This window comes from Sturnus vulgaris, chromosome 12, assembly GCF_052056855.1.
Source record: "Sturnus vulgaris isolate bStuVul1 chromosome 12, bStuVul1.hap1, whole genome shotgun sequence".
In the NCBI taxonomy this organism is placed as follows: Eukaryota; Metazoa; Chordata; class Aves; order Passeriformes; family Sturnidae; genus Sturnus; species Sturnus vulgaris.
The window spans coordinates 13,497,856-13,525,075 of record NC_142254.1 but is presented as its reverse complement, the minus strand read 5'-3'; the positions used below and the strand labels follow the sequence as shown (position 1 = coordinate 13,525,075).

The 27,220-nt window shown below is 43.9% G+C and overlaps 1 protein-coding gene across 1 annotated transcript; it reads left to right on the top strand.

The window, feature by feature from the left end:
* Window positions 1-6,085: 6,085 nt before the first annotated feature.
* On the top strand, window positions 6,086-24,591 carry BBS2 (Bardet-Biedl syndrome 2). The gene is made up of 17 exons (XM_088171909.1): window positions 6,086-6,344; window positions 7,709-7,936; window positions 8,320-8,445; window positions 8,718-8,780; window positions 11,263-11,340; window positions 13,459-13,563; window positions 14,429-14,515; window positions 15,790-15,925; window positions 17,790-17,929; window positions 18,689-18,833; window positions 19,392-19,563; window positions 20,593-20,722; window positions 21,315-21,446; window positions 21,890-22,027; window positions 22,468-22,580; window positions 23,297-23,445; window positions 24,093-24,591. The coding sequence occupies exons 1-17, from the start codon at window positions 6,228-6,230 to the stop codon at window positions 24,197-24,199; spliced, it is 2,166 nt and encodes a 721-aa protein (XP_088028035.1). The 5' UTR covers window positions 6,086-6,227; the 3' UTR covers window positions 24,200-24,591.
* Window positions 24,592-27,220: the final 2,629 nt, after the last annotated feature.

Here is a 27,220-nt window from a genome sequence, read left to right as displayed (position 1 = left end):
GGGAATCCTGGCTCTGTCCCCAGGCACGTCCGTGGCAATTACCCCGAGATTGCTGGGTGGATTAACACGGGTGAGTCAGCTTGATGATCCAGTGCTCCAGGCAGAGCCGGAGATGATATTCACTGGGGGAATGGTGATGGCTGAGCATCACCATGGGCATGCCAGGGACAGGACTCCCTAGAAAGGAGAGAAGGAAGCTGACAGCTTTCAGGACAGTGTGGCAGAGGCACCTGTTCCTGTGACACCTGAGGTGTCTGCAGCTGATTGCTGAAAGCCACGGGAGGGTGTCAGGGCTGGTGCCAGTGACTGGCAGTGACTCAAAGCTGGTGCCAGGCAGGTGAGGAGGGAGGAATACCATCCAGTTCCTGTGGAGGTGAGCTGGCACCTGGCTCTCTGCTGAAGGATATGTGGCTCCAGTCACCTGTGGGCACGTAGAGGCACATAATGGATCAGCATCAGCCTCCAGCTGCCCATGGTGCAGTCACCATTGCCTTCTGGGGACCCTGCAGACTACTACAAGCCCCCTCTCATGACATGTGTCCCACAAAATGCTCGCTCTGGGCTCATCATCCCCTCTAGAGCAATGATGGGTTTGGCGACCCCTCCTTCACCTAGATACATCCCAGGCAGCCAGGGGGCTCCGCTGGCACTATGGCTCCGTGGGTACAGACTGTGGGCAGGGATGCAGGGAGCTATGAACCCCGTGTGGGCATAGCACCGAGACCCTGGGAGGATGCTGATGCAAGGTAACCAGGGGTGGCTCTGATGCTGCAGCAGAGCAGGGGCAGCTCAGCTCTGCTTTTTCCAGCTTCCTCTTTGTGTTGGTCTCTGGGCAGGAGAGCCACGACTGGCCAGGGCTCAGCTGCCAGAGGTACCACGGTCCACCTGGGACCAGTCTTTTAAAGCCAAATAGAGAAAATAAAAAATATTTTAGCACCCAGCATACACCCACCACATGCAAGTGCTGAAAGCCAGCAGGAAGCCCTAGAAGTGATTGCTGCTTAGAAAGCAGGCTTGACTTTGATCTGAATCTCAGGTTATTGTTTGCTGATGATAAACAAGTGTTTGAAACATGGGAAATAGGTGCTGACGTAGTTTTATTTTGCTGGTGCTTGCCAGCCCTTTGGCAGAGGAGGAAGAGGGTGAATCACCCCTTGTCTGCCCTGGGAAGCCATTCCCAACCACTCCCCATGTGCATAGGCAAAGCCTTGGAAGCATTTGGGAGTGAAACCGGATCAGTGGAGTGACCTCAGGCTGTGAAGACTTCTTTCTTTTTCCCAGAAAATCGGGAGCAAAGACTTGTTCTGCTCTCAGTGGCAGACATTAGCTAAGTTTATTGTCTTTTCTCCCTCCTTGCATCTTCCTGGGAAGCTACCTGCTTCTCTGCCCACACCTTGATTGCAGCTTTAGGAAAATACATCCCAACTAGTGCTTCTCCAATATCAGCCATCAGCAAAGCCATGGCATGTCCCATTTTCCCGGGGAAATGCCCTCCTTGGAGACTTGCTGGCCCACATCACGTCTGTAACCATAGGAAGGCACCTTCAGCGAGGGCCCGCTGGCAGTGGGAAGGGGATGGGCAGATTTCTATTAAGCAGGAATTGCACGGCGTGCAATCCTGGGACGCTTTCACAAGCCGGCAGCACTCTTTGATGTGGGCTCTTTAGGAGCCGCCTTGTGACCCAGCCGGCTGCGCTGGGGCTGAGACTCCCAAAGCCAGGATTATGAGTCGGGCTCAGCTGCCGGCTCATCCTATAGCTCCAGGCAAGGGCTTGGCCCTTACTCCTTATTTCTTATCTGGAATGAAGCTATCAGTGTTACCTTCCCCTTGAAAAAGCATTGCGGAGAGGGTAGAGATTTGCTCGTTACTGATTTTTAGGGAGAAGGGAAAGGAAGAAATGCTGAGTTGATGCCATGAACTGGGTCCAGGAGGGCGAACTGACCTTGCAAAGTTCCCGCCAGTTTTGGGGTGTGCATCCTGAGAGACCCCAGCACAAGGTGGGAGCTCCTGCCTGGCAGGACAGGCTTTTGGGGCCAGGTGATGTGTGTTGGGACATGTCTGGAAGATGAAAGGGCTGATTCTTCTTTTGATCATGAAATTCTCATAAATGTTAATGGGAATTACTTCGAGGTCTAACGAGGGTTGAATTGCAGCCCCCAAGGGAAGGAAGGGGTTGAGGACCAACCAAGCTTTGGGTGGGAAATAAAAATGCTTGAATTTACCTTGTCCCCCACCTATGAGAGCAGAAAATCAGTGAGTCAGGGGCTGCCCAGCATCCCTGCATACTCTTCTGGGAAAGGGATTTGCCAGGTGTCCCCCACTTTGCCCAACACTGCTGGCAACTGCATGACAGGCTTTAAGCATCACCTTAACTCTAGGCATCATTTTAATTCACCAATCTAATGTTTTCCCAGTGTACAGCTTGGATTTTCTTCTTTTTCGTTGGTTTTGTTTTTTTCCTTACATCTCTCCTTCCCTTTTGTGTCTTTCAGGTTCCCACAGACTTCAAACTCACCTGCTCCAACTACTTGCCGCCTCCCCTGGCTGAAACGTGACCCAGAGTTTCCAAGTATCGTTACCTTGGGCATATTTAATTATTATATTCCCCTTTAGTTGTTAATTAGAAGCCAAGAGTAGAGGGGATGAGTAATTCCCTGGGATGTCAAGTACACACTTGCCTGAGCTTGCAAAGAAAACATCAGCCCCCTCAGTATAAAGGTGTGAAATAAAAAGATGTGATATTTTCCTTGATGTCTTTATAGCCTTGCTCCTGAGATCCAGAGATCCTTGTTGTCTATCCTGAGAATGATTCACGGATCCTGTCTCTCCCAAGAGCAGCATAGCTGTAGAGGCAGGATCTGACACAACAGCTCTTTACATCCCCATCCAAAAGTGTCTCCCATCTCAGGAATGGGCATGGGATGGGGGGGAGAAATGCTGCTCCAGCTGGGGCAGCAAACCTGGGATGGCAAAAGAAAAAAGCCCTTGCAGACAGGCTCATTCTTCATTTCAAGGAGTACTTAAGTGTGCAGATGCAATTGCTCATCCCTCTCCACTCCCTCCAGCCATATTATCCCTCTCCTTGAAGGATGAGGATGGTTATTTTTGCCAATATTTTCCCAAACTCAGTATCTTAGCACTCCTCAGCATTCCTCTGCCAGGCAGATAAAGGCATAGTGAATTTTTGGTTACATTTGAAGTATTTTCCAAGAAATAGCTTCTGGGTGTGTAACAATCCTCATACCTGTTGTGCTGTCAGGGCCAGCTTCTCCATGCAACCTGCCTAGAAAGCCAGCAACCTGTGCCAAGCATATTTGATTATATAATCTATATTTATATCTATCTCTAAATTTTATATTAAATCATAGTGGATTAAACAATGTTATACAAAATGATCATACTATATCAGTTATGTTAGTAGGAGCTAGAAAAGAGCAAACACTGGTCACAGGGCATTGCCTTGCCAAACCTGTGCAGAGTAACTGGAAGGAGGATGGTGATGGTCTCTTGCTGGATTTTAAGACCCGTGTTCTAGGGAAGAAGCTGAATAATCCTTCAACTATAGTCACATTAATCCTGGCTGCAAAGCAGCCCCCGTCTGTGCAGCAGTGAAACCCAGGGGCTTAGTGAGGATTTTATGGGATTTCCCCCCTTGTAAAAGTGGCAAAAGGGAAGGACTCCTGTCCTGAGCACTGCTTAGGACTCAGGACTGGATGCTGTAGCTTTGGATGTAAATAAATTTCATTATATTTTATTATTTTATTTATAAAATAAATACATTTAATTTAATTTTATAGATGATGGGCCTTTCAAACGAAGGGAAATGAGTGCTAAAAGCCACGATTTCAATATTAAGACTTTCAGAGCCAGCTGATTCAAAGTGGCAGCTGTAATTTAATTGTGTTGCAGATGTGCCAAACCCAATACCATAATTAGTGATTCAAAATAATATTTACAGCTCAAATCATACATATTTAGCAAGAAGTTGAAATTTCCATCTATTTACAATTTTACCAGCTTAAAAAGGTCTCTAAGCTCAGTTTTCCCCCCCATTTTGCTTGGTTGGGTTTGAAGAGCCTGGCAGAGAAACACTCAGCAATGCTGGGAGGGAAGCTGGGGATTTTGTGCCCACCCATAGCACGGGGCTTGGAACTGGATGATCTTTAATGTCCTTTCCAAGCCAAACCATTCTAAAATTCTGCGATTTTCCCTGCAAGGACAGCAGTGTTTGCTGGCCTAGAGCAATACCCCATTGCGTGCCTGAGTTCACGCCAGCACTTTGCCTTTGTGCTCTGGTATCCAAACCAGCATGTGGGAGGGGGGACCCACTGCAAGGCTGGCCCTGACACCCACACTCACCCCAAACAGAGCCACCGAGGGGAAAAAACACCCTCCTTAATATGCTGCACGCGATTGCTGCCTCCTTATCCACAAGTACAATGCCACATTGATAGAGGTGCCAGAGAACCTTGGTGAAAATAATTACAAAAAGAGGAAAAGGAGGTTGTCACATTGAGAATCGCATGATCCCTGCTCCAGTGCTGCTTTTTAGAGCCCTCCTCTGCATGCGGGGCAGGGACACTGCTGCCGGCCAGGGCTCAGCCAACGCACAAGGAAATGCCAGCTGGGATGTGTCTGCCAGCTCTCCTAGAAATAAATCAATCTGTGCCTCAAACCAGTGGCCTTTGCAGGGAAGGAAGAGCTGTTTTTCCAGTGCATCCTCTTCCAAAGCTGCTTCTTGCTGGGATGGGGGTGATATTGTCCCATGGATTCAGGCACTGTCAGAGGGCACAGCACCCATGAGAGTTATCATGTTAAAATAGGTCTTAAACCTAAAATAATTTAACAATTTCTGAAGTCATGACCTTGAGCCAGGATTTCCCTATCCAATCTGTGTCCGGGCAGGGAGTGGGCACTGGAGGGAGACTCATGAAGTTCTGTATACCAAAATTCACACCGATGGGGATCAGCACATCAGTGTTTACACTGCGGCTCCGTGAGGGTTTGCCCTCTGTTCCCCTCATCTCCAACCTCCTCCCAGTGCCCCAATGACTGGATTCTGTAGGATCCAGTGCACAATCCCACAAAGCAGCAGTAATGATGTTCTGAGGCTGTGCTTTTGACTTCACGGGACATTGTAACTCTGGGTTGATTTTGCTGGCTTGGCGATCTCTCAGTTGGAGATGCTCCTGGCAAGGAGTGAGTAACGATGTGTGTGGCAGCAAAGGGTGAAGCGAGGGTGCTGGAGACAGAGAGGGGACAGCCTTGGCCCGAGCTGGGTGCTGACCCTGTAGAGAAGCTGGGGCTGAGATGGCAATGTGGATGTTGGAGGCCACTGTGGCTGCCCAGGTGGCAATTGCCTCTATCCTCCTGTCCCTGTCTGCCTCCCAATACCTTCAATTGCTCCCCCAGTTCTCCTGACCTCTACAAATGCCTCCCCTAGTTCCACACCTCCAACTGCCTCCCATTTCCCCTAACTGCCTCCCTGCATCCCAAACTCCCTCTCAGTTCTTCTGACCTCTGTATTTGCCCTCCTGACACCTCAGCTCTCCCAGATGCACCCTAATATTTCCAACTGCACCCCCTGTATTTCCGTGAGTGCCCCCCACCTCCTCCAATCCTACACTTCAGTTCACCTCCAGCTGCCCTGACCTTTGCAGCTGCCCCCCCCAGTCCTACCCCATCTCCCCCAAATGCCCTCCCCAGTGCTACCTCATTCCCCCCAACTGCCTCCCCCCCTACTTCACCAACTGTTCCCTCAGTGCCTCTGCCCTGCTCCCTCGGTCCCATCTCCCCCACTGCCCCTGATACCATTGCCCTGCTCCCCGGTCCCACTGCCCTGATTCCCCAGTTGGGATTGGGGTGCTGTGGGCTGCCCTGCTCCTCTGGTCCCATTGCCCTGCTTCCCCAGTCCCATCTCTCCCAGTCCCACTGCCCTCCTCCCCCGGTCCCATCTACCCACTTTCCCCCGGTCCCATCTCCCCCATTCCCCCCGTCCCATCTCCCCACTTTCCCCCGTCCTCCCCTCACACCAACCACTCACGCCCCCACCCCACCAGCGCCCCCCCGCACGCCCCCCCCGGTACCGCGCCCCTCCCGCTGACGCGGTGCCTGCGCGTGCGCGGTGCCGGTGCCGGTGGATCCGCGTCCGGCGGCGGCCCCGCCGCCCGGCCAGGCCCGGCTTCCCCCGGCGTGCCCCACCCCGCCCCGCGGCCCCTCGCCCATCATGTTGGTGCCCGTGTTCACGCTGAAGCTCAAGCACAAGATCCTGCCCCGCATGGTGGCGCTGGGCCGGTACGACGGGACGCACCCCTGCCTGGCGGCCGCCACGCAGGCGGGCAAGGTAACGGGGCAGGAGCAGCCCCGGCGGCTGCGGCGCGGCCTGGCCCGGCCCAGCAGCCCCGGTGGCCGCCGTGGAAGCTGAGCTAACCCCCGCCAGCTCCCTGCGCCAGGGCTGAGCCGAGCCAGGAGCTGGGGGCTCGTTCCCCTCACCCTCCGCAGGCCCAGGCCCCCGAGCTGCGTGCGGGCACGGGGGCGCGGTGCTCGAAGCCTCGCTCTGCTGCGGCGGGGAGCTTACAAAGGTTGATAGCAGGTGGCGAAGTTGAGCGGTAGCAGAGGTGCCTAGAGAAGCTGCGGGGTCTCCAGCCCTGGGGATATTCAAAAGCTCTCTAGACACGATCTGGAGTAACATGCTCTAGGGGACTGTGTTGGAGCAGGAGGTTGGACTCAGCGACTTCTGTGGCATCTGCCAGCCCGAACCACTTTACAAACCCAAGTCGCCAAGTAAACTCAGGTTTTCTAGCAGACAACGGGATTTTTTGAAGCCGTGGGTTTTATAATGGAGTTTTCAGAGGAAGTGAGCCTTAGCACTGTTACAAACCAAGCTCTGTGCTGATAACGGGGCTGAGGTTTCTGTGGGTGATGCACAAACAGCCTGACGGGAACAGAGAGCATCCTGTGTGCTCTGAGTTAGAAACATAAACAAAACAGGATTGAGTACAACCTGACTAATAAAGCATAGGTTGAAGCATAAACCCACAGAAGCACTTAAGTTGGAAATACAAACAGGTTCATCTGTGATGTTTCCCAGCGTTATTAATTTTATTTCGGCACCTTTAGGAACAGCACAGAACAAGGGCTTGTCTGAGGGACAGACTGCACAGCCAAAAAGCAAACTGTTGAGCCTGTGATCCTCTGACTTGGCTCCAGGCAATTACAGTGTCTGAGTATTGGTCGGTGAGAGTAAAACCATATTTATCATTCATCCTGTTTAAATTAACCACGTTCACCTACAGATGGAGGTTACAGATATGTACCAGGTAAATTGTCCTAAATGTTTGGGCTGTTTTGCAAATACTACTACCAGCTGGAGGTCATTTGTTTAGTTTGTTGTTGCTCCGTTCGGTTTCCTATTTTTGCCTTACTCGGAAGACTTGTCAGTTGTCATTTTCAGAAACAAACAGAACAATGATGTTGCAACTCCACTGGCCAGAGCACTGCTTTTCCTGCCATTTCCCTTTTTCTAGTATAGTTTAAAGAATAACTGTGAGAAATACTATTGTCTGTAAAACCCCCAGTCTTTTGTCCTCATTTAGGTTGAGGGAATGCCTTCTTCCCATTGCAGTTATTATCCAAACAATAGTCTTCACTATTTGTATACAAACAGATACATGTGTTGTATTAATATTTATATCTTTGTTTCTCCAGGTTTTTATTCACAATCCTCATGCCCGAGGGCAGAGAACAAACACAAACCGAATGGTGCAAAGTAACCAAGATTCGGACATTTCTCTTCTGAACATTAATCAAGGGATCACTTGTCTGACTTCGGGAGTGCTGAACCCTCAGCTGGGTTATGATTGTCTTCTGGTTGGAACACAGACTAATTTATTGGCTTATGATGTGTATAACAACTCAGATTTGTTTTACAGAGAGGCAAGTTCATTTAACTGTCTGTTTTTTTTAGTATCATCATGATTTTCTGTTTCTTGGAATTGTAAAGATTACAGGTTTCCCATTACTTTGTCAATTAATTATGTGTCTGTGCTATGCATTATTTCTACTGCTATATTCAGGACATTTTGTCTCTAGAATATCTGCAGTATTTCAAAATTAATATATGAAAATTTACTCTCACATATACAGATATACATTGCATTCATATGTCACATAATCTAGCAGACCAAATTTAAAAAAAATAATAGGCATTCAGAGCTCAGCTAAACTGACAGTAATAATGTTGGAAGCTCTCTTCTTCATTTGTGTGCTCTGATGTATTATTGTCTGCTGTTTGTTTTTTCTTTAATGCTTCTCTGTAGGTTTCAGATGGAGCCAATGCAATAGTTCTTGGAAAGCTGGGAGATATTTCACCTCCACTTGCTATTGTTGGTGGAAACTGTGCCCTACAGGGCTTTGATTATGAAGGAAATGACTGTTTTTGGACGGTAAGGCCATGCATAATAGTTTTGATATTATTAGAAGATTCTTTCAGTGGCACTAAATAGTCTTGTTTTTTTTAATATGATAACTGTTAATTTAGTTGTTGATTGTTCTCAGTTTATCTCAGATGTAAACTGTGTTTTGGCCATGTATTCAGTGCACTCAGATGTTGCTTGAGCACTGATTGTGTCAATTGTTCTGTTGCAGTTGAGAAAATAAACATAATCCAGCTTCTGACAGCTATGACCATCACTGAGTACTGTCCTTCCCTTTGCAGGTTACTGGAGACAATGTTCGTTCATTAGCACTGTGTGACTTTGATGATGATGGGAAAACTGAGGTTTGTGACCATTTACACATGAATTCAGCTGTCTTTGTGGTCTTGTAGTGAAATGGTAATAAAAAAACTTAGATTATCAAATACAACTTACATCACCAGTTAAAGGTTCTCATTTTTCTTTGCACCAGGAGCAATACAATGAAATGCCTGTCATCATCAGTTGCAAGGCATCTGTTTCCATGGTATTTCTTGAATATGGTTATGAGCTCTTTTAAATTTCAGAGAAACAACTTGCAAGCTTACATGTAAAAGTGAACTTTCAAAAAGCTATTCGTTTGAAAAGCTTCACTTACACTTGGTAAAATCAAGAAATCTGTCTTCACATCCACCCCTTCTGTTTCCTTAAAGTAACATGGGGAAATGAAATACTCTTTGCTTTGCTGATTTAAAATGACAATGACTTGTAACACACATCTTGCTGATAATGATGTGAGACAAACAATAGAAAACAGCTGCCATTCTGATCATGCAGCCTGCAAGAGATGGGTGAAATTGTGAATTTATATGGCATTCTCTTTTGGAAACGTTTCTTTATCCCAAATGAACAACTGTGCTTCTAAATATGAATCCTTAAGAAGAGTAATGGCTTCCTAGTATACATCAGATGCAAATCAATATGAAGTTAAATCATTATGCTAAAAATACTTACTTTTGTCATCTGTCTTAAGACTTTAAACATAATTACTTGAGCTTCTTTGTTTAGTTCCTGAAAAATCCTCATTTGGAATATCCAATTGGACTACGTAATAGTGATGTGGAAAGGGCCTCAACAGTTTTCATGTGTTTTTTATAAGCACTAAACTGATACACAGTCTTCTTGATTGGGATCTTTAGGAAGTGAAATGGTTTCAGGTTTTCAAATCAATTTCTGCACAGCTCCTCTGTATTTTTTTAATGTGCTAAGAGGTGTTTATAAAAAGTGGAGACAGCATATAAAGATTCAGAAACCAGGAAACTGATCTGTGGCACTAATTGCAAATAGTTTGCACTTGTGCTTTTAAGTGGGTTTTGCTGTATTATTCTGCCTGATGGAAGTTCATTCTCAGCAGTTAGTGCAATCTGGTGCTACTTTGAGCTGAATAGAGCTGGATACAATATCTGACTAACTTGTTGGGCCAGTTATCCTAACATGCATTTACTGAGGTATTTTCAGAGTTCTTTTTGATCTTAATTATCTAGGTGATTTTAAAGAGTTTTAACTTATTTATTTACTTTTATTTGTGGCTTTTGTGAAATTGCCTCTGGTTTAAATCTTGAAGTTCTGAGAAAATGCACAGAAGCAGCTTCCTAAATTATCACTTTGTGTCTTACTTGGTAAATTACTGTGCTAGCTTCATTTCTGTTCTTTCTGCCCCAGTAAAAACATGTTTACATTAAAATTGACCGATTTGAAAGCTGCATAAATATACTTCTAGTAGCTAACAGAACTAACTTGTTGCTGTCTTCCTCAGGGTTTTTAGATTGATGAAAGTTACTTTCTGCCATATTGCAAAAGACTTGTGGGGCAGAACTTTGACTTGCTCTTTCAAATTTCTGTCCAGTGGAATGAAAGTCACTGAAGTGGGTGTGGTGAATCAAACGAACAAAAAAAAAATCTAGGCACCTCTGGAAAATACAGCATCACCAGTAATTGTTTCAGGATTGTGTGTTTTTATATGGTTGTCTTTTGCTGGTGGTTGCAACTTGGTCAAGAAATCTGTGCTTCTTAAATATGTTAACTGTTGCAAATAATTTCAGTAGCTGCAGTAGACTTAGCTTGGTGTGTTTTAGGTTGACATAATCTGAAGCATCTTTACTTGGGAAAAAAAAAGCCTTTAATCTTTTTAAAAATCTAACTTTGTTATGGATTTGTATCTCTTTGGCCAAGCAATGATGAAAGGCTCAATGGGGAGAAGTACTACCAGGTTTTAGACTTTGATTTGTAACTCTGTCATTGATCTGATGGATGACTTTATCGACAAGGCACAGAGCACATCTGTTCCTTGGTTTCTTAATTTGCAAAAGAGAAGCTCCCAATTGTCACCATCTTCAGTATGAGCTTTTCCACTGGGCTCCTTTCCAGTTAATGCCTTCTACCTGGTGAATTAGGAAACAGGAAAAGAACTAAAATGTAGGAAATATTAAGGAGCGAGGATGTAGAAGACCCAATTCAATCCCTATTGGTATCATAATTTACATCAAGATAAAGCTGATTTTACTCCTGCTTTGCAGCAGTGGCAGCCACCACTTAGGTCGGAGGACCAGATGTGACTGATAGTTGGATTCATTGGGGTTTATTTGTTTGTTTTGGGGTTTTTTTGGTGTATGTTTGTTGATTGTATTTTTTTTAAGTGCGGGATCTTCAGTGCAACATTGGCAACATTTCATAGATCTGTTAAAACCTCTTAATTGCTGGACTTGAAATCTTAATTTTTCCTGTGGATCCTGGTGCTTGCTTCCTTAGCTTGAATAATTATTTTTAAGGAATACTATTATTTTTCAGCTTCTTGTTGGCTCTGAAGATTTTGACATCCGTGTGTTTAAAGAAGATGAGATTGTAGCAGAAATGTCAGAGACAGAGGTAAATTATTTCTGGCTAATATTTATTATCTTGCTGACAGAGCTGAAAGTGTTGTGTACTCTAAAGCTTCTCTGGTTCAGATTTATTGTGTAGTTAAGTAGTTACTAAACTATTTGGCACAGTATCTATTCTGCTTGAACTGCAGAAGTTCGAGTTTAATAATGTCTTTCATTATGCAAGGGGCTTTTTGCTTTGTTTATTTACAAACCTTTCACCCCACTAAGAAAAGTGACTATTCTTGGCTGACAGTCAGGACCCTGTGCAAGGATGATTAAGGTTGCTGGTTTGTGATTGAAGTTTTTAATATCCTCTGAGTAAAAGGACGTCTTCTATAGTTCTCCTCAAATGTTCTTGATGTGATTATGATGATGTAACTTATCCCTGTGTGTATACCCAGACAGTGCATGGCAGGGTAGAAGGGGAATGCCCAGGCAAAAATGGAAGATTATATTGCAAACGAGGTTACACATTGGCTATATAAAAAGAGCTGTGGTGACTAAAGTAAGGAATGGGGCAGATAGGTTTACAGAAGGATAAATAGAAGGTGTAGGAGTTGCTGTTTAGGTTAAGAGCTGAGAGAAGATGCCCACTGATTTTGTTTTTTAGGAAGGGAGTAAAATATCCTTATCATTGCATTTAGAAGTGTTCTCACAGCCCTGCTGGATCCAAGGTAGAGGAAGGTCAAGGACCTTTGTCCTTAAAGATCTGAGGCCTCCTCACTGCCCAAGATGGGACTAAAAGGCTTAGCTAATAAACCACTTATGAAGAGCTATAAAAGACAAAGCCAGGCACTGTTCTGGAAAAGGAGGTTGTTGCTATCACTACAATTAGAACTGGGCCTGCTCTCTGTGCAGTGGCTAGTCTGGTCATTAGATACTTCTAGTTGAAGGGATGCTAAAGATCTGTCACTCTCAAGTGTGATTTATTTCCACATCCTCAGTAGAATTGTTTCAAATTCACACCTGCAGTCATAGGAGGCCTGTTACAATTCTACTGTTCGAATATAAAAGGACACAGCTGAACCTAAACATTTCTTTTTAGGAAGGTGAATTCAAGGAACAGTCTTTGTACATTATGTTTGGTTTGGAAGTCTTGGGTAGTTTTCATTTTCTGTGTTTAATCACTTACTCTGGTGAAGCTGAAGCTGTAGACTGTTGAGATTCTTATAAATGGACAATAAATTTGGGTTTATTGTTACCTTTGAGTTTCTGACTGTTGCTGTGGTCTTCTGTCCTTACCGGCTGCTTGTAATTTAGTTTGATACTTAGGAAAAGGCTCTGCAGAAGACTAAGAGAGGAAAAGATAAAGGGTTTGGAAACAAAGTTTTATGTTAAAACATCCAAGGAGCACAGTCAGATGAGTTTACATAAGAAGTTGGGGAAGAATTTAATTGAAGGAAGTCTCCTGTACTATATTGTACAGAAGACCAGACAGATGATTGCAAGTGTTCCTCCTGACATTAAAATCTCTAGTCTCAGTGTGTGGAAAAACCTGCATTTTGAAACCCTGAGAACCTTAGCTCAATAAGGAATGGGTCTTAAAAGGAGTGAGAAACAGGCCAAGTTATGACTCTCAGGTCTCCCCAGAGCTTATTCAGGTAGGACACCTAGCCTGGTGTTCCACCTGTGTTCCAAAGAAGTCCCACCGTGGGAGTTTTTAATTTTTATCTTAATAGTACTGGGCAAAGATTTTCTACCGATAGTGTCTCCAGGGCTTTCCTAACCCAAAGTTGAACCTTTGTCATCATCAACTCCTTAAGGAATATTGTGTGTAGTTTCTCAATGATAGTGTGTTAGCACTGATGACCACAGGAATTCTATGAGCAGTTGTTTTGCTGTCTGTGGTAGGAAATAGTTGGTCAGAGTACACAGTTTGAGGGCAGTTCTGCAATCCTTGCTGAAATGTGTTCTAACACTGGCAATGCAGCTTGTGTGAGGAAATCCTACAAGGCCTTCAGTGATTTCAGACTGATTCTTAGAAGTAGTTATTTCGGTATTCAATGCTTCCTACAACAGACTTACTTGCCATTTAAGAAATGTAGGATTCATGTGATAGCTCTATGGCCTGTTCCCACAAGTTCTCACTCCTATATCCTCTCTGTCCCTCCTTTCCCCCCAGACTGTCACTGCACTTAGCCCCATGAATGGCAGTCGCTTTGCCTACGCTCTTGCCAATGGCACTGTTGGAGTTTACAACAAGTCAGCACGCTACTGGAGGATTAAGGTTAGTCCACTGTTGGAGTATCATCACTGGAAGCTTGAAGGCTGCCAGGAGACTTGGTATCTAATTTCAGGTCGTTCTGATGTTACCCTTAGGTGAACTTTGCTGAGCAGAGAACTTAATGTAATTTTGTTCTTACAAAATCCACCTGTTTTTATAGGTTCATATAATATACCAGGTCAGTTCCTGCAGTACTTTTGGTGGTGGTTTAAACAACAAGGATACAACCATACAATTAGGGATTCTTAATGTGATTCTCTTCTCTTAACAAGAGACATTCGAGTTGTGTTAGAAAATCCTCTGATTGAATCAATAAAGTGTTTTTCAGAAACTGAAATCTTGCATTGTCTATGTTCAAGGTTAATTTTTCTCATCAATAGCAATTTTCCTGCTCCAGCAAATCAGTTTGGCTAGATCCATTCCTGATTGTAATATTCTTAATATAAAACAGTATAGTATATTTAATAGTAATAAGAAGATTCCTCAGGAGGTAGCAGGAAGAGGCTCATGGTTGTCCTCAGTAGTCTAATTTTTTGACAGTGTTGAGGCCTTGTAACTTTTTCCTACAGGATTTGGTTTTTTACACTTTGCTTTTGTGCCTTCTAATCATCTGCTTGGATGGAAATGTTTTTAAAGGAATGATCAGATCATTTGAAAGCAGTGCACTAGATAGTAGTGCAGGGGGCTAAGATGTCACATGTGTCTGTGACCTTAGAAATAGTAATACTCAAAGTTCCTGTTAAGAAGCATAGTTGTATTCCTTTGTGTACTCTCGGTAGTCTCCTAGTCCAGTGTTTTGCAAGTGGCAAGCATGTAAAGTTTAGAGAACATACCCAAGCTTAATTTGTTCTTTCTTTTCTGCCCTCAGTCAAAAAACCAGGCAATGAGCATACATGCATTTGACCTGAACTCTGATGGAGTGTGTGAGTTGATCACTGGCTGGTCTAATGGCAAGGTGAGTTTATACAGGGGGAAAATGAGGAGCTGTAGCTATGGGGGCTGTGTTAAGTTACCTGAAGAACAACAACCAAACAATGAAAAAGAAATCTGAGCACTGCAGATTTATTCCAATAAAAACCTAGTTTGGCTGGTGAGTGCTGTGCCAAGTACAAGATCAGAGAAAAGCTGCTTCCCCTGCTTAGCTCAGAGTCAATTGCTAAGGTGTGGCAAGTTGTTTCCATGGCAGCAGAGATCATATGCCACATCCTAGAGTTCTTGAGTGTCTCTATTTCAGGTGTGTCTTGAGGATACTGATAATCCTCTGCTGTGTGTTCTGAATGTTCCCAAACTTCAGCGAAGACAAAGCAGTTATGTAACAGCAGAGCAGCGTCAGTCTTGACTGTGGCAGGATTAATCGAGCATTATTTCATTTTTTGTGGAGGCATTCTATACAGCTCAGTTTTAGTTTTTAAGCCTGTTCCTTGGTATTCCCCTTTCCCAGAAATGACTGTTGTAACTGCCACATCTCTCCTGGATGTAACTTGCCAGGTTTTTCTGTAAAGCTGTGCTTTTTTCTTCACACCTCTCATTACTCTAATTAGCCTGCGGCACTTCAATAACTTCATATCAAGCTGGCAGGCTGGAGCCCAGATGTGTTGTAACTTACCCTGGATTAGATGTGTAACACTGTTAGAGAGCCTCTCCTTCCTTTGCTCCTATTCTTTTCCAGTGGTGGTCTCTACCCAATTTGTTGGTCTGAAATAGTCCATAGGTCCTAGAAAGAGTAATGCTGTGACCTGTGCTTTGGAAAATACACAGTGCATGGAACTGAGCCCACCTCACCCTTCTTATCAAATGAAAGATAATTGAAGGTTGTGGTATTTGTGTATAAAAATAATTCACCGCACAAGAGCTGCAGCCGAGAGGAGAGGTTGTAAATACTGCATTAAAGTTATTTCTGGTTTAGTCCCATCATTGCTGCATCATATGTGCATAACCTTTCCAGTGCAGACTTGCAGTCCCTTTTATTTCCTTCCTTTTATAGTTTTGTAACTTAGGGAAGCACCTCTGAAGAGAAGTTCCTTCTGGCTCCTTCTAGAGTCTGCCTAGAGGTCATTTCTTGATAGTACTTTTTTCATGGGTGGTGTTTGGATGAGCAGAGCTGCAACTTCACCTGCAGTTCTGTGAGCAGAGCTGGCTTTCAGTTAACAGCTCAGGGTAGGGCATGACATGTGTTTTGGAGTTGGCTTTTCTCTTCATGCTGAGGCTTGGAACTTTTTGTTGTTCCAGGTTGATGCACGCAGTGACCGGACTGGGGAGGTCATCTTTAAAGATAACTTTGCTTCCTCGATTGCAGGACTGGTGGAGGGGGATTACAGAATGGATGGGAGCACCCAGTTAATCTGCTGCTCAATTGATGGTGAAGGTAAAAGCATTGTTCAAGATATTAATGTAATACACAGCAATATCAGGCACATCACATCATCTCAGATTAGCTAAACGTGGTTTTGGTTCCAACGTTTTGTGTGCCAAATTCCCTTTGCTTTATGTGCAGTTAAGGGAATTTTGAGTTACTCTATCTGCAAACAGGATTTTGAATATTGCCTTCTCTGTGAGAATCAGCATGTGTTTCATTATGATCCAAGAAACCATCAAAATTCATTTGTCTAATGGAAGAAACCCCATCCTAATGCAAAGATAATGATATTCAGTACAGACTCTGGTTCTTCAGGCTACATTATAATAGATGAATGTAGAGGAAATCTTTTTTTCTGTTTTAATTCTTTGGCCACTTTACAGTAGGTAAAGGTGTTTAAAGAACTAAGGGTGTGTGTGTTTCGGTTTTCTTCTGCAGATGAAGAGTTTTTATATTAGAAATTTTAGATGTTAACAGTGCTTTGTTTCCTGGAAAATGCTATCCTGAGACTGGAGAAGTGGTGGATTTGTCCCACCATGCGTTCAAGAAGTCAGACCGCATTATTGTGAGTGGAAATAAATGTGATCACAGATGATTTAAATAAGCTCAGTATAAATTTACAGGGATGGCTTCAGGAAAGACACTGGTGTGATTATCCGACTCCTTGGCGTCAGTGGCCTGAGACAAGCAGGTCTGGCACAACCCATTTGAAACAAAAGCCTGTCCTTGTTAAATACTAGAGTGTTTTGCTGTCTGTCTTAATCACAGGCTGTGGGGATTTGCTGCACTTGGGCTTCAGCTTATAAACCTTTTTCCCAAGCTTACTGAAGGGGAACATTGTAAGCAGTTCTAGAGAACCTTGTCCTAGCAGAGTTGTGTAGGTTGGTATCACTGAACACGATCATCCTTTTCTGATGGGTCCATTGTAAACAAGCCTTGGCATGATGGGGATCCCTTTAGGCCTTAGTAATTAGTGTAGCTGGGGTTATATAGACAATGTTATTAGAGTTCTGTTTGGGACCAGCATCCTTTCACATGAGGTGTTCTCCTGTGTTGCAGTGGTTTTTGTCTTGCACTCATTTTAAATGAATGATTCACTCAGAAATAATAAAATCCTTTCATTGGAGGACAGTGTGCAAAGCTGAATGATTTCAAGTTCCATGCAACTTTTTACAGGGCAGCAGTCATTTTCAGTCAGGCAGCATGTTCTTCCAAGGTAAAAGATTTTTGTCCCTGGCTTTCATTGTCAGAGTTGCAATCAGGGCACGCAGCCTTAGAGCAAAATGAAAGTTGTCTTATCACCTGTTCAGGTCCTCTGTCTCCACAGACAGAGGTGTTTCCATAACTGTGCTCCACTGGGCTACTGGGGAACAAGTCTTACCCCTTGAAGTGAAGTATTCCTTGATTTTGGGAAAAACTATGTGGGTAAATCTTGTTTACTGGTTAATGAACAGTGACTTAGAGTCACTTCCAGACAGCAACAACTCCTCTGACCAGCTCTAGAAATCCAGGTACACGTTTTATTAATTTTGCATAATTGTAAACTTGCCTAAGCACCTGAAAGAATGATTGCAGTGGGAATCCTCTTGCAAAAGGACTGGGTGCTGCACTTGTCTGGTCAGGTGAGTACAGCTTAGACAGGTTGGAAATTAATTTTTTTTTTTTTTTTTTAATGTGCAGTTCTCTTGCCCCAGTCACCAAGAAGGTGAGAGCCTCTGAAGGTCTAAATCCATTCTCAGGTTTTCAGCTGAATAGTACTTGCTGAAGACTAGAACTGCAGAGGTGGTACAAGGGAGTCATGTCACAGAAACTGAAGTTCTGGGCAGGCTGTTGAAGTCTTTGCTGAAATGGACTATGTTTTGTTTTTGTACAGTCCGAGGCTATCTGCCAGGAGGTGAAGAAATGAAAGGGAACCTAATGGATACAGGTGCTGAACAGGATCTTATCCGAGAACTTAGTCAAAAGAAACAAAATCTGCTGCTGGAATTGAAAAATTATGAGGAAAATGCAAAGGTACTGCTTAAATAATGTGTAAGGCCAAAACACACCTTTCTGTTGGTATAAATCCAGAATCTGGGAAGCAGTTGTGGGGCAGTCCAGACAAGTCAGAGCTGTAACTTGTCAGGATGCAGTGAGATTGTCTGCTGGGGGCTCCTGCCTCTGCATTTGGCTTGCTCCTTGTGCAAGTTCAGAACTTGCTTTTTGTATTTTAATAATGCCTTCTTTGCTTCTTCCTCTTGCCAGAGCAGTTGTGTTTAGAGCTGGGTTCCTTTGAGCCTTGTGCTTTGGCTTTTGACTGCAAATTGTAGTTTTCAGTGCCTAAGCCAGCTTGGGAATCAGAGGGGATTGTGTGAGAGGATCAGGTCACTGGGTGAGGGCTGGGAGCACTGCCAGCTTGAATCACACTTGTGGCTTGATGGTATACATTTCAAAAAATAGTCTGAGGAAAGAGAAAACTCATATATGTACAGCAAAGCTTGGAATTCTGTAAGATTGTGTTTAAAATATAAATATGTTAAGTGTTTTTTGAGTTAGGGTTTGCATATAGATCTGAGTCCATCCATGGTAAAGCACTCAAACACATTGTAGTTCAAGTATCCACAGCTCTGTGCCTAATCCAGCCACCACTCATAGCTAGTTGGAAGTGTCTGGGAATTGCTGTAATGCAACTTTCTTCTGAATGAAAAGAGACTGACTTGTGCATATGTTTTCTAGGTTTTTTGAATGAAAATCTTGAAATTCTGATACTGACAGCTATGTGTATCGTAACAGGCTGAATCGAACACTCAGCTGAAGGAAGCTGATGGGCAGAGAGGTGTGATTCCAGCAAACACTCAACTCCAGACAACCCTCTCAGTTAATCTGGGCTCTGACAGCCAGTCTGCCCATGTGGAGCTGTGTATTTCCACCACAAACGGTGAGTGGTAAATATTCACTTCATGTAAAATCATGCAAATCTTTAGTTATATTTAGCTGGTGATTTGACTGTCTCCCCTTTATTGTCTGTAACGTCCCTTTAGTGGTTTCTTTCCTTTCACAGAGTTTTGAATCAAGCTGTGTTCCTTGGATGGGTCTTAGGGGAGAGGAGTTTGATGGAATTTGTTTCTTATTGTATGTTATTTTCTGAGGCAATTAACATTTAACTTGGATGAAACCAGCCTTGGCGATCCCTGCAGCGTTTCGTGTTGACTGTAAACACCAGCCCACAGCTGCATTAGTGAGGGTGTTGCATGAATGCAGCTGGATCTCAGCTGACTTTACATGCAAAACTGGAACTACCCCAAGACAGCAAATTGCACTAGGCATGCTAGGATGCAGTCCAGTCCAGATGTGGTAGTCCTGGTCACCTGGGATATTTTAACAATTCAGAGGAGGGATGTAAGGAGTTGAACATACTTAATTCTGAAAACAGTAGCAGTTTATTGCCAGAGGACAGCTTTTAATTTGGGAACTGCTTTTTCTTCCTATTATTAAGACACAATCATCCGTGCTGTGCTGATCTTTGCTGAGGGCATATTTGAAGGAGAGAGCCATGTGGTCCACCCCAGTCTCCAGAACCTCTCAGGCTGTATTCGTGTTCCCCTTACTCCACCCAAGGATGTCCCTGTGGATTTGCACATCAAAGCCTTTGTGGGTTACCGGAACAGGTGAGTTTTGTGGTGTGATCTGTGCTGGTCTCCAGAACTGTGGGACCAGGAAACAGCAATAATGTGGTTTCATGCTTGTCCCATGGGAAGTCCACCATTAATTCCTGGGTGCCTCATTGCTCTCTCTTACTGAAAGGAGAGCTGGGATACTTTCTTAAAACCACTGATGCACCTGTGGCACCGAGTTCTTTTCCAGACGAAGTCTAAATAATCTGGAATCACTGTGATCTGTTGTGTTCTGGTTCTGCCTTTAGGAAAGGAATGCACATTTGTCCAGGAGATGTCTGTGCGTGTGTGGAGGGAATCAAGAGGTGAAGAAACTCTATCCTGTCATCCCCAAGGGGCTGAGAGCTTCTTGATGGTGGCTGCTCTGGATGGAGTACTTGAGCAAGCCTGGAGACACAGCTTTGTCTCTCAAGCTATAAAGTAACCCTGAACACATTTGGCTTCAGAGCAAAGAGAAAGTAACACATGCTTGATGTCAAGACAACATTTTTCCAGTCTCCCATAGAAATAGCTCTCCACAGAAAATAAAATCTCTTCATATGCCCTTAAAAACAGCTTTCTTCCTGCTCACATCTGCCAGAGCTGTTGGTGCCTGAGGAGGTGGCATTCTTTCCCTGAACAGAGAGGCATATTTTGAGAGCTAGCCACCCACTGCAGAAAGACTGTATGGGACTGAATTCCCTTTCTGTTTTCTCTATTTGCCTTTCTTGTTGCTTTTAATAAGACTTCACTGAACTTGTAAAGAAAATACCCAATCATATAGTAAAATTGTAAATGTATTAGCCTGGAGAGTATACTTCAGTGGAAGAATTATTGAAAATGACAGCGGTGGGGAGGAATCATACAACCTCGTGATAAACCTGGAATTTCCAAGTTTTTGTTTCTTCCAGGGAAGCAGTAAGCAGATGATTATGTGACTGGAAACTGTGGGTGTCAGTCCGCAGCTAAAAAAGACCCAGAAACCATTGCAATAGGTGAATCCCTGCTGTGTTACTAACTGTTTTTCCATTGGTTTGCTTCCAGCACACAGTTCCACGTATTTGAGTTGACAAGACAGCTTCCTCGCTTTTCCATGTATGCCCTGAGCAGCCCAGACTCAGCCACAGAGCCCCTGAGCTTTGTTAACTGTACCATGAATGAGAGACCACAAAGGGTGAGTTTCTGCTCTTCTTCCTGGTTTCAAGTCTTGCATGGGTGGAAAATTTGCAATCCACTTGAGATTTCCAGTAGCAGAGGAAAAATTATGCACTACTGGCCTTTGGAATCTGTGTATTTCAGATCAACTCTGCTTTTTTCTGTCTTTAAAAGAAGTCTCAATTGAGGCATTCCCAGCGTCAGGAATTCCTGCATGAACTAAAGGCCTGAGATCAGAAGGTGTTTCAGATATTATCTTGGTTCACTGTGTGCCTGCTGATAGCAGGAGACCTGTAGTGAGTGTTGAATTTTGTAAATGAGCAGAGAACAGGAAAAAGGCAGTACAGTGCTCAGGTAGTAACTGAGTTTTGTAGCAGTCTCTGATTGTTGGATTTGATTATTTTAGGAATATTCAGTTTTGGTGCAAGGATTCAACTGTCCTCATTCTAACACGTTCATGACATGGGGTTATGGGATAGAATTTGGTCAATTAAATTTCTGGGGTACCCTGAACAGAGTGTTCTGGTGCACATCATGTGCAGGGACATTGTGTGGTTCCTGAGGCTTTCAACACAAGAGGTGGCTGATGCTCTTAATTTTATTTTTGCAAGATCGTTATGTGGCTGAATCAGAGCTTCTTGCTGCCAGAGGATGCAGAGTTTCAGAATGCTCCCTTTCAGGTTTGCTTCACTTCCCTTCGTAATGCAGGTCAGCTCTGCATCAAAATCAAGCCTGGTGGAGAGGTGAGTACCTCCCTGGACAAGGGAAACAGCCCTTTAATGATACTCCAGTAAAACCAGTTTACCCATACTGCCAGTAGGAGTGAAAGTGGAGGATGACTAAACAGGCAGAGAAGGTACTCATGCTTTTGGAAACTTCTGTGTCTGTTTACTGTTGGTGGGTAAAATTCCAGGGCCCGTTAATGAAGTAAACTGCTTAGCCTGTGGCTTTGTAGGAAGGAGAGAAATTATTTCCTCGCAGAATGGTTTCAGGGAGCCATAATGTGAGTTACAAGGCTGCCTGTAACTTCTGCACTGGTCCTGTGTGCACAGATGCCTCTCTATCCCAAACCTGAAAAAAAGCCCCTTTGAAATCGGTGTTTTCTTGTCTACTGAAAGCTGTTGAGCTTTCCCATGCCCTCTTGATAAAGAGGCTTTGAGCCTGGGCTTTCTTTCCTTTCTGACAGATTTCCGTCAACACAGATGATATTGATCTAGCTGGTGACATTATCCAGTCAATGGCTTCTTTCCTGGCCATTGAAGATTTGCAGGTGGAAGCAGATTTTCCTGCGTACTTTGAGGAGCTGCGGAAAGTATTGGTGAAGGTGAGGAAGCTTCAGACATTTCTAAGTAGGCAGATAAGCAGTCACGGGGTTTTTTAATGAGAGGATCTCTAAACTGCATTATCTTTGTTGTGGAAATCAGCCCACAGTGGCTTGCTGTATATTCTGTGGGACACTCTCAACTGTCTGTTTTTGTTCTGTAAACAGGTCCTTGGTCTCATCAGTTGGTTGTTTAGGATAAAGTAAATATGTTGTCTGGGAGACTGAGCTTTAGGTTTGAGTCATCATGCTCACCCCCCTTTGGGGGGTGGTGAGTTACTGCTCCTACAGTGGGGGAGTGAGGGGAAGGAGAACAGTGTCAGGGATGCTGGTTGGTTAGGTTGGGATGTTATTTCCTACTGCACTGGGCTGAGGTTTAGCCTGAACCCTTGTGTGCCCAGGGTGCCAAGGACCCTTGTTCATTACTTGCTTGCCTTGGACAGGTGGATGAGCACCATGCAGTGAATCAGAGGCTCACTGCTGACATGGCTGAACACTCCAACCTCATCCGCAGCATGCTGGTTCAGGCGGAAGATGCCAGGCTCCTGGGAGACTTGTGAGCAATTGCTTTCTGGTTTGTGTGTTTGGGGTTTAGAATGGCCAGTCTTTGTTTTGCAGGCAGAAAAGAACACATAAAAACATTGGTGTGATACAAGAGTTGCCTAGTTATGATTTTTGATGTAGAATTATACCTTTGATGGTCTCACCGTGAGCTCTCCTTGAACCTTGTCAGGTTCTTTAGGTGGGAAACCAGTCAGGGGAAGGCAAGAGGGCAAGGGTAGGGGCTTAGTGTATAGCAGGGGAGGTGAATCTACATCAAGATGGTGAGATATGTTAGATAGCTTTTCCTGCCTTCTTCCCTTACTATATCTGTGTTGTGCGTACTTTTGAGAACACCAAGAAAGACATTTTAGATGTCAGGTTTTCACTCTGATTTGGTGTTTTCTGCTAATGCTGAGCTTTACTCTGAAGAGCAGCAGTAAAGAGGCCCAAGCTACTGCAGGGCAGTGATACTTTGACTGGGGAAAGTGACGTTTCCCCTTTGTCTTTCTGGATAAAGTAACTGCAAAAATAGACTGTTCAGGTTTTTTAGTAAAATAATGAGTATAACCAACACATCTAGACAAGTCTGTTAAGTCTGTTGTCTGTTAGGTGGAAGACATGGAGGTGGCTGTGCTGGCCAACACAACCATGTGTTGCTACACCTTTATATTGACAATCCAGGAATGACTTTCCTCAGAGATGCAAATAACTGGACTGATTTTTCCACAGGAAAAACATGAAGACACGGTACAGCGAGCTGTACGACCTGAACAGAGATTTAATAAATCAATACAAAATTCGTTGCAACAATCACACAGAGCTATTGAATAATCTGAAAGCTGTGAATCAGGCAATCCAAAGGGCTGGGCGGTTACGTGGTAAGTCTGTGTTTTTGAAAGCAAAGCAGAATCTTAGACCCCCAGTGAGGCACATAAGATGTGTCCCAGAGGCCACCTGTGTTACTTAAGTGACTTCAGGCTTCTTGTCTTGAAAGTCAGTTAATAGAAGTAATCTTTCATTCCTTAGTTATAGCCAATTACATGTGACAGTCAATTGTATGTGTCAGTATAACCTGGGATCACAATTCTAGAAAGAACAATTTGAAGTAGTTTCCAGATTTCTGAGAGAGGCAGAAATTTATAGTTTTGTTGAACACACTACTTTTAAAATTTTTTTAGAATTACTTCAGTTCTAAATTTATAATTCTGCTTTAAAAAAAAAAGCAGGACTGTTTCATCTGCATTATTTGTCCTGTAGGTCTTCAGGGAGAGAGATACTTTTTTGTATACTTATAGCATTCCCCTTCCAACAAGCTCTCATAAAACAGACCTACAGGGGATTCTTCTTTAAAGAAAGGATTTTATTTATGTACTAGAAGAAAGATGGTGTTTCATCATGTGTTTAAAAAGTATTTGAAGGAAGCCTCTACATTTTCAGATTGGATCAAATAAGTATTTTTACCGGTTTCTTACTCTGTAACTGGGTTTTTATCCCTTTTCTTTCCTTTTTTTTTTTCTCTTTGCAGTTGGCAGACCTAAAACACAAGTGATCAGTGCTTGTCGGGATGCAATAAGAAGCAACAACTTCAACACACTGTTCAGGATAATGCGTGTGGGAACAGCTTCGTCCTAGGGAGAGGAGCAGCATCTGTGGAGAGGCAGTGATTCCATGCACTGGGCAGATAATGAATGACAAGCAGTTAATTCAGACCCCTACTCCACTGTAGGGTGAAGTAATTACAATGGTAGTGCTGTAGTTAAGTTGTCAGGTGAGAAATACTACACAGACCAAAGCTCCATGAAGAGAGCATCAGAGTTTAAGTGCAGATATGGTATTTATGCAATACAGAAGTTTAAACAGTTATTTTTTATTACAGTAACTTATTTATGTATTTAAATATATTTTGTAGTTAAGGCATTGGTCTTTTCCATTAAAACATAGACTGGCTTGACTGATTTTTTTTCTGATTTAGTTGGGGAGATGTACTGCTAAGCTTATTTGTTGAAAAAATCCAGCTCAAACAACTTCTCTGGTTTCTGCTGCATAGTTCCTTTGCACTTGGACTTCCTGTGCTGTAGAATCCTGGGTTTCACTGCAGGGATGTGTGGCTCTCTAGGTAAACTTCAGAGCAGTGCATGGAAACCACCAAAGGATAACATCTTGCTGGCTCTTTAGCCAGAAGATCTTTGACAGGTATCCAGTTCCATGATCTGTGCAGGTAGGAAGTGGTCTCTTTCATATCCAGCACTCTCCCCACACCTGGATTGCAGAAGGTTTTGCTTCCAGCTATTGGTTCTGTGCTGTTGCTGGAAAAACTGCAGATACTGAGGTGGGCAAGGGTGCATTTCAAGAACAACAAAAACAAACTACACATCCAAGCTTGGTGAATAATCCTGAAGAGCTGGTAGTACTTATGGGATCAAAAGAAGAAGGTATTGGAAAATGACTTGGCTCCTGACTCAACCTGTTTAATTGTGTGATCTCTTAGAATTGGATTAAAATATTACAGTAAGGCTCTATCTCAGATCTAAAGGTATTTTAAATGAACCTTTGCCAAAGCAAATTTCTTGTGGAAGCTGAAACTAACCTGCACAGGATGGAGGTTGAGCCCCAGTGCTCCTGCATCAGCATCACCCTTGCCACCATATGATGGTGATTGCGACGTGGGCAGGGAGGAGTTCGCCCATTTCGAAGTTCTTGGGTGGCTTCTTGGGGCTGTCAGAATCATGTTCTCTAACTCGTCTCTCTTACAAGCTTACTACTGAATTAAAACCAGCAACCCCCCCTTTGTTACAGAACCACTGGTGAGCATGGTGTGACCAGCTGAGTGGGGAATGTAATTCTTGCAGTATGTTTTATCCCCAAAACTGCCCCTTGCCACTGCCTTGGCCCCTTCCATATGGAGAACTAAGCTGCTGAAAGCACAGACCTATGTCAGTTACAATCTGCAGCAGGAGCTCATTTGAATCCTTTTAAGAAACTGGTTGTTAGTCAAATCCAGCTGCTTGGTAGAAGGGTGGTGAGCCACCCATGCTGTTCTAAGCAAGTGAGCTCAGAGAGTTGATTATGGAACAGTCTCCTGGCATAAGTGCTGGGCTTTCTGCCACTTGCTGTACCTGTTCCTACTGTTTCAAACGCTTGTTCTTTATGTTCAAAATCCTAATGCTTGCTTGCTTATATACTCCCATTTCATGATACGAGAACAAGAGAGTGGCTCTGATCAGAAAGCAGCTTTCCCATCAGTCTGGTTTTCAGGACTATGCACCAGGTACTGCCAATCCCAGCTCTGTTCTGCTCTTGGCAGTGAGGTCACTCCTTCACTTGCTGTCCAAACCTTTGGTAAGGCTGATTTCCCCTAAATTTATGACATGTTGGTAATTTATTTTCCTGTAAAACCAACTTTTAACTTTGCCAAATAAAAAATGCACATACTTTACAAGTAGCTGCACCTAATTGTGAATACAGATTTGTATCCAGCAAGAGCATCTATAGAGAAAGCTCCTATTACTGGTGCTATATAAATGAAGGCCCTTCTTCTTTTAGTAGCTCATGTCATTTGAAATTTTAGTGAATGAAGTCTTTCCTCTGTACCTGCAGCACCAGTCGTGCCTGGGGCTGGCTGTGGCTTTAGGACCTAAGAAGGGCGGAAGAGCAGAGACGTGTTCATTTTTAAACCTTTGAAAGCTAACTGCAAATTTGGCTTCTTAAATTACTTCATCTGAGTCACCAGAGGAAGAAGGGTGTTTCCTTGTATGATCAGGTAGATAGGGACTTGCTCAAGCAGAGGCTGGTATGCCCTCTAGTGTAATACTTATTATTAAAAAGCAGCAGGCTCTAAAGAGCCTGACTTCTTCCCAGTCTTCTGGAAGGATGTTCCAACATCTACCAAGCACATTCTTAAGCTCACAATGCAGTCAAAGAAGTAACTTTGTTTTGTTAATGAATTTACTCCCAACTTTGCCTAGCAGACTATACTCTGAATAGCTGTGGTGTCTGTCACTTTTGTTCAAACTACCCAAATAATTTTGGTTTTTTTTTTCTTTGAAACCTCCATTACTTGTCTCTTTCTAGGGGAGAGGTCAGAATAAGAACTGCTTTCTTCCCAGGAAGAGCTACTGCCCCAGTAGGCAGAAAAGTACCTCAGAAGCCATGATTCAGAGAGTTCTGTCCTCACTTCAGGATTTGTTTCTAGCTGCAACCCCTTGTCTTTTTTAAGTGGCAAAGGAAGATTAAAACTGAGGAAGAAAGTTCTGGCAGTGCACAGAGATGCTGGCTTTGGGAAATGAATTGGAATATGAACAAGGTCTTGCAACAGCACCTCGGGGCAACCACCTCCCAACTGTCCTTCCTGCCAAACACAGCATGAGGGAGTAGCTAGAAATGAGCAACTGCTCATGGTCTGGGCTGGGACTGACACTGGAGCTAGAGTCCTGCACAGTGCTTTCTAACCCCTTGCTCTGGCACCTGTGGGGGCTGAGATACCTTTCCCTTTGGAAGCAATGGCAGGGGTTCCTGCCAACTGCCTCAGGGATTCGTTTTTAGAACTTCGTGTATTGGAATCGAAGCTGAAGGTTGTTGCTCCTGTATCTTCATGCAGACATGCCCACAGGACCTCCCACCCGCTCAGGAAAGGGTGCAGAGTACTCTTGTCAA